The 7,618-nt window shown below is 35.1% G+C and overlaps 1 protein-coding gene across 1 annotated transcript; it reads left to right on the top strand.

The window, feature by feature from the left end:
* The first annotated feature begins 3,551 nt into the window (after positions 1–3,551).
* LOC131614869 (uncharacterized) lies at positions 3,552–4,306 on the top strand. The gene is made up of 2 exons (XM_058886407.1): positions 3,552–3,585; positions 3,666–4,306. The coding sequence occupies exons 1-2, from the start codon at positions 3,552–3,554 to the stop codon at positions 4,304–4,306; spliced, it is 675 nt and encodes a 224-aa protein (XP_058742390.1).
* Positions 4,307–7,618: the final 3,312 nt, after the last annotated feature.

Below are 7,618 nucleotides of genomic sequence, written 5' to 3'. Positions count from 1 at the left end.
GTAGGGCGGAGATCTTTAAATAAGTGTATTATCTCAACTTGTTTTGTGAATTGTGGCGTCTGTACATGGCCAATACGGTCATGGATAAAGATGAAGGAGCATGGTGAGCATTTCACCGGCTACATGGAAATCAGATGGAAGACTGCCACCAGCTTAAGTAGGAAATTGAAATTCTAATTCAGAGGGGCAGGCTGTTGTCGAATATGAAGGATGTTAGAGGACAAACAGGAAATAGGAGTGATCGGTTACCATTTGTACTTCGTTTTCATCAATCATTCGGCAAAAGTCTATCATTTCGGTAACATAATGTTTTATCCTTTATCTTTTTTCGTATTTTATTTTAGTTTTTTTGTTTGGTCATTTTGCATTTCATTGCTTTGAATTACATAACAATTAAGGTGTTTTTTATGCTTAGTTTGGTAGTGTTAATGTTTCAGGTACAAGAGAACAAGTCCGAGCAATTGATGCTAAGCCTAAGTGCATTCTGTGGAAGTTAAAAGTGTGATTTTCTCAAGAACAGAAGCCTGGCACGGGTTCCCGTGTCACCTAACACAGCCCGTGTCAGGATGATAGCTAAATGGTGCGAGGGAAGAAAAAACAGAAGCATGAAACGGTTGCCCGTGTCACCTGACACGGCCCGTGTCAGGAGGCCTGAAACATAGAATTTTGTTTAATAAAGGAAGAGGGCCAACATGGGTGCCTGTGTCACCTGACACGGCCCGTGTCGGCACGCGCGACATAAAATGTGTTGTTTTTAGTGTTTAAGTGTTTTGACATCCTATGGGCACTTTGGACCTTTCTCTTGCAAATTGGAAGACCTACTGCTAGTTAGATTTGTTATATGGTAAAGGGCGGCATCTTGGATTATAGAGAAGAGAGAATTACACAAGAGAGGGAGCTAACAAGGGTTTCGAAGAAGAACGATCTTCAAGGGCAACCGCAATTGAAGATCAACGGAATTGATTAATCTTTGTAATATCTACATTTTATTTTGTAACCCTTTCGAATATTATGAGTAGCCAAACACCCCTAATGCTAGTAGGTGTCCCTAAATTGCGAATGTTATGAACCGATGTTCCATTGTAGGAGTCCTTCCAGTGACGACTCTAACTCGGAAATCCTTCACAAAAGAAGAGCAAGGACCCGAAGAGGTACGTGAATCTCGTGTAGCCTGGCATACACTCAACACCATTGTCGGTGGTTTCGCTGGGAGAGGGGAAACAAGTTCTTCCAGGAAAAGGTACGCTCGGGTGGTAATACATGTTTCAGAGGAGCTGGTGACTGAGAAAGAGGTTGGCTCAATGACCATTAGTTTTTCCAAGAAGGATATGGAGGGAGTTTTAGCTCATGAGAATAATCCAATGGTTATCAAGGTGCAGATATGTGATTGGAGCGTGAAGCGAGTCCTAGTCTACCCAGGAAGTTTGGCTGACGTGTTGTATTGGGATGCTTTCAAAGGTATGATAGTTTAAAATGTGTCTTATGTTGAATAAATGCAATGACAAACATATTGGATTGAAATGATTAAAATCAATGATTAAATTTCTTTAACAAATAAATATTGTAAGGATTTAAACCAAACATTTATGTCATTATAATTAAAGTTAAATGTTTTTGATGATTTAAAGTTCACGATTGACTGACAATATTATAAATATTTTATATGGTTGTGTGCATCATGGGATATATTTAACTAGGGGTGGGAATAGGCTGGGCCGAGCTAGGCTTTGCCAAGCCTGAGCCTGGCCTGCTATAATATTCAAAGCCTAAGCCTGGCCTGTAGCCTATCATATGCTTATTTTTTTGGCCTGGGCCTGGCCTTTTCGAAGGCCTGATTGGCCTATTAGCCTACTTAAAAGCCTATTTCATTTGAACATTTGTAAATAAGTCATTTAACTCGTCTTTATATAGACTAACAAATTAAAAGATCAGCGAGATAAAATGTTTGTTTGTACTAGTTTATTTGAGTTTACCTAGTAGCATAAATTTTGTGATATTATTTGTTTGAGAGAACTTATCGAAACAACTTATGACATTGTTCATAAGATTCTTTTCATCTTATTTTCATAATTTCTTCATGATAACTAAATTTTTTTTTATATTTTTAATTTAAAGTAAAAAATATAATATAATAATAATAAAATTATTCATATTTATTTAAATAGGTCGGCCTTTTAGGCTTAAAAGGCTTTTTATGTGGCCTGTGGCCTAGCCTTTTTAGCTAAATAGGCTTATAAAAAAGCCTAGGCCTTTTCTATTTATCTAAAAAGCCTGGCCTGACGTAGGCCTATGTAGGCTGGGCCGTAGGCCCCTGTTAGTCGGCCTGGCCTATTCCCACCCCTATATTTAACCTAGATCGGGGTTTGAACCCGAATAGAAGGTATAAAAAGTCATTGTAGTTTATTTTTTATGCATATATGTATGACAATTTTATATATATTATGTCGGATATTTATTTTACCGAATTTATTATACAAGAAAAAGTTATAAAAAACAGGAGGGAAAAAAAGCATCAGTACTACCAAAAATTTTGAAATTTTCGGTACCCCACGCGATAAAAAACAATAATTTTAACAAAATTTCTGATATTGTTCAAAATTTTTGATAATTATCAGAAAATTTCAAATTTTCTGATAATATATGAGGACATTAACATTAAAAACACCTAAAACGAGAGTGTCGAGTATAATTGGACATAATTGGACGCGGTAGGTTAATTCCTCTTAGGGTTGGCAATGAATCGAACCAACTCGAAAATAGTTTGAAATTTGATTCGAAAATTAAATCGTTGAACTAGGTTCATGAACCAAATGAGATGAATATGAGGTAAAAACTAAGTTCCTAAACTAAATGAGTTGAACTTGAACTATACATAGTTCGACTCGTTAGGTTCACGAGTCAACTCGATTATACTGTCTTTAAGAGTAGGTTTAAAGATTTGCTCTAAATTTTAATCTCATATTTTCTTTTAATTAACGGTTTTAATTGATAATTTATATTATCAAGTGGGCAAAATATTTCTACAAATAATTATACAAATAAAATGAACATCGTATAAATTCCATTAAAATGAAAGAAATTTAATTTTGAGATGTCAAGACACCATGGTCTAATATCTCAACTCTTACGTTTTTATCGCACATTTCTTCACTGATATCTCAACTCTTATGTTTTTTCTTGACATCTCAAAATTAAATTTCTTTCATTTTACTATATCCACAATCTTCATTGTGTCACATACATGCACACACGTGGAAATATCCAAAATTTCATAAACCAAGTCAACATGTGATGCGATGCAATTAATTAACTGATATAGAATCAACATAAAGAAGTTCCATAAATATGCATTTCTCTTTAATGTCTCATGAATACATTTATTAATTTTCAAAATCTGGTTGATTAAAACTTTTCTATTTGGTCTCAAAAATAATGGCCAAAGAAACCAACTTGTTCCTATAAATACCAAGCAAGTACAAATCTAAGGATATATGTTTTAGAAGAAACAAGAAACCTCGGAGAACTTATTCTGTCTTTGTTGTCTAATTGAAATGGCCTCATCTTATAACGGAAAACCGTCTTCTGGTAAGTGTCTTTTCGTTTCCACTTTCTTTGGTTTGGTTTTGTTCTTTCTTTTGATTATATTTATTTCTTTTGGTTCACAGATAATGGGTTTTCAACAGTTCCTGCATGGGAAAAGAAGTTTTGTGCTTCCGTTGGTTCAGTTCCATGGGAAAAGCTAATAGAAGGCAAGAATAATATGTTTATCTATTCCAATGTCGCAAACTGGGAAGATTCTGCTGTCAAAGAGGCGTTTGATAATGCAAAACACAGGTTTTGGGCTGAGATCAACGGCTTTCCCAGCGATATTCCGTTGCCTGATCCCGACATGCACATCGATGATGTAGATTGGGACGCAAGTGTCGATCCTGAACTCTATCTAGAATTGGATAGAGTAGAAGAGGCCCGCCGGAACATGAAGGAAAAGCGTAAGGAGAATGAGATTCTCGGAAATTCTTTCCTCTTAAATCAGTCTTCTGGTTCGGGACGGGGACCCGGACCTAGTGCATGGGAGGGTAAAAAAGTAATAAAGTCATTTGAACCACACCTTGCTGGATGGGGATGGGGGATCAAAGATGATAATTCTCGAAGGTGGATTCCGAAGGAGCAATATGGTGGTGACTTGGATGGCAAGCATCAAGCAAGAAATGATGAGAAAAGAAATTGGGAAACTTGTGAAGGATGCAAGAGAGGGAGAGAGAATAATGATGATGAGATGAATGGAGGAGGAAAGAGGAGAAATTAGAGTTATGCGGCTAATGTAGCTGACTCAGAATGCATTGTAAATTCCTTGGACTGCAAGAAAACCCTATGAAGCTGCTAAAAGCTTAGTTTTTTTTATCTAGTTGTTACAGAATTATGACACTTTCAAAAGAGAACTTAAATGTTGTATTCTTGTATTGAATAAGTTCACTGCAGTCATATAAGTTTATTGGATTGAAATCAACAAAAAAAAAAAGTAAAAGGGGTGGATAAATTGAAAAAATTTCAGGCCAATTTCCCTGACAAATTTCCAATTAAAAACAATCACTAAGATTATAGCAGATAGACTAACCATCTTGCCCCTAAAATTATTTGCAACAATGAAAGAGATTTCATAAAGAGCAGACAATAATAAAATTACATAACGGTGGCACATGAAGCCATTAATCAATTGGACAAAAATGTCTTTGAGGGTAAATATATGGCATTGAAAGTTTACATCAAGAAAGCATTTGACTCATTAGAATGATCATTTTTGCTCCAAGCTATACATCAAATTGACTACAACATGTACAACACCTTTTACAGTTGGATACACACAATTAACAAATTTTCTATACTTTCTGTGATGGTCAATGTAAGAAGAGTTGGTTTATTTAGGTGTCACATGAAAACAAATCTTTTAAGAAAAATTCAGTGCCATTATAAGACTTGATTGTTTTGACAGTGATAGGAAATTGAGTTTTAATTAGCGCAATGAAAGATTTAACAAGATTAACAGTTTCAGATTTAAATTTCTTTAAGGTAGACCTAAAGAATCTACTATAATCATCAATCACAATTAGAAAATACTTGGAACCTAACATGGATGGAGTTGAGTAGGGAGTCTAGATATCCATGTGGATAATGTCAAAACATTTATTGGAATGAGAATGATTGACAGAAAAAAGGTAAGCACTTTTGTTTGATATAAAAATAAGAATCACAAGATATATCATATAGGATGTCCAACGTGATAACACCATAAATTACAGTTATTGATATTGGTAGTTCTAGAATTATTGTTAGAACTAGTGGTATGAACATGGTTATCAAAATCTCGATTTAAATCTTAAAATCTTACGATTTTACGATCTCACTCACTCCCAACTCTTAAATAGAATCGTGTGTTGTAGTCAAATTGTAAAAAAAATGCTAAAACATTGATTATGTGCGATCTTGGCCTATTCCAGCCACGATTAGCCATTTTCCGGCCACTGCCATTAGATGCCGATAAGGATGACAAAATACAGAGACGCAACAATTATGGTTCAGCGGCATCCATTTTCCCACTAATACACTTCCCTAGGAAAATATCATGTAGAAATACTTCAAATATGTAGTATTATTTTATATTTTAGTAGTATCTTACGATTTTTGTTGCAATCTTTTGTTTTACGATGTTATTACCCAATCTCGATTTACAAAAATAATTGAGTAGAATCTTTCAATCTTAGTTACGAACTTACTATCCCCTTTCGATCTTATGCAAGATCCCGATTTTGACAACCTTGCGTGTGAATGGTATGGTAGTGTGGCGAGATAGGCTAAGGAAACACAAACCTTGGTGAAGATTAATTGCACCAATCGTTTCCGGGGTATGGTTTCCTATATAGTGCAATGAGTTGAAGTAAACTAGACATTGCTGTTTAAGAAAACATTAAGTGTAGGAACAATGGATGAGATTGGCGAAAAAATTAGGGACGTATAGAACATATGTTAAGTAAGAATTGTTATTCATTTGGTAGAGAAGACTGGGTAGGAGAAGAATGTTTAATTAGGGCAAGAAGATCTTTATGTTGATCAGTTGTGAATGTAGAAATTCCTTCATTTGGTGGAGTTTCTTAAGAATCTTCTATTTAAACACTGGAAGATGCATCATCAATGGTGGTGGCGTTTTTGATGTTTGGTTTTTGGAAGTTGGGCAGTAAACCGTGCTTTTTAAAACACACTTCGAAAGTATGTCTCAGCTTGTTGCAGTAGCTACACAATTTGAGACCTTGACCACGAACGAATTGATTACCCTTGTTATTGGAGTCATCATGCTGAAAACAGTTGTAGGGTTTTAAGAGGCTGGCGATGAATTTTCTAATATGATGCATAGATACGGGTACTGTATCCGTGCGGGTGTTGGTACTGGACGGACTATACATTTTTGAAAAAATCAAGGTACGTTCGGGTATGTTAATAAAAAATAAAAGTTTTTTATAAAATGTATGAGTAAAGAATTAAGTTGTTAAGTTTATAACAAAATATCACTATAAAAATTTTAAAAGATAATAAATATTATTAAGATATAATAACAAAGGAATTAAAATACATGAGTATATTATATTGATATTTGATAAAGCCACAAATTTGACTTAAAATTGAATAATGAGAAAAAATAAGCACCACGAGTACGGTACGTGTACTCGGTACAAGTGTGTACCCGGTATCGGTACTTCACCATTTTAGAAGTATCCATGTTTCAGAGAATTTCTTAGTCGAGGGGAGTAATGAGTTAACGCTCTTATTGGATTAGCAACAAAAATACCTTACTGATGTGAGAAAGAGGAGTGAAGAGCATGATTTAGGACCCGAATGAAGCATATTGCTTGTTGAGAACCTCGAGGAAGCATGTCACATAATTGATTTCATGGTAGGACTTTACGGTAGAAAGAAGGTTGTATGTACACTTAATTTTTGATATCTTTGTTTGAGGTTGAAAAACTCCTCTTGGATGTCAGAATTGTTGGAACATACACAAAGTATTTTGGTGAATCAATCGAGAAAGAATGGTAATTGAAGAAGATGATGTGAGAAAATAATAGAGAATGAGAGAGAGTAATTGAGATGAGATGTAAAATTGACATTAACAACAAATGTTACAATAGAGGGATATTTATACAAGCTATCAAAAATAAGTGGAACACACAACAACTTAAAAAATAAGCTAAACAGCCCAAACTCGGGCTCGTAACCGGTTAAGCCAAATGCTGTAACCGGTTACACCTACTCAAAAGAAACCCAGGAGCTGAAAACGCCTGTTGTAACCGGTTACGCCATTTCCTGTAACTGGTTACGGCCTCGACAAAACCGAATTCCAGCTTCCAGAAGTGCTTATTAGATAAGTTATTTGCACCAGTTTGCATCCAGAAGCTTATACAATGTGTTTGAATTATTATGTACATCCAATACACCACCCTAATTTAAATGCTCCAAGTTCTTCATGCCCAAGCTCATCACCAACTTCTTGAACAAAACATTTGTGACCCATATCATCAACAAATCTGCAACTTGTTCTTCGCTTCGATTGTATCTCAATCTCAGCTTG

Source organism: Vicia villosa, linkage group LG6 (genome assembly GCF_029867415.1).
Source record: "Vicia villosa cultivar HV-30 ecotype Madison, WI linkage group LG6, Vvil1.0, whole genome shotgun sequence".
NCBI lineage: Eukaryota > Viridiplantae > Streptophyta > Magnoliopsida > Fabales > Fabaceae > Vicia > Vicia villosa.
Note: the sequence above shows the minus strand (reverse complement) of the source record. Positions and strands in the feature narration are given on the sequence as shown.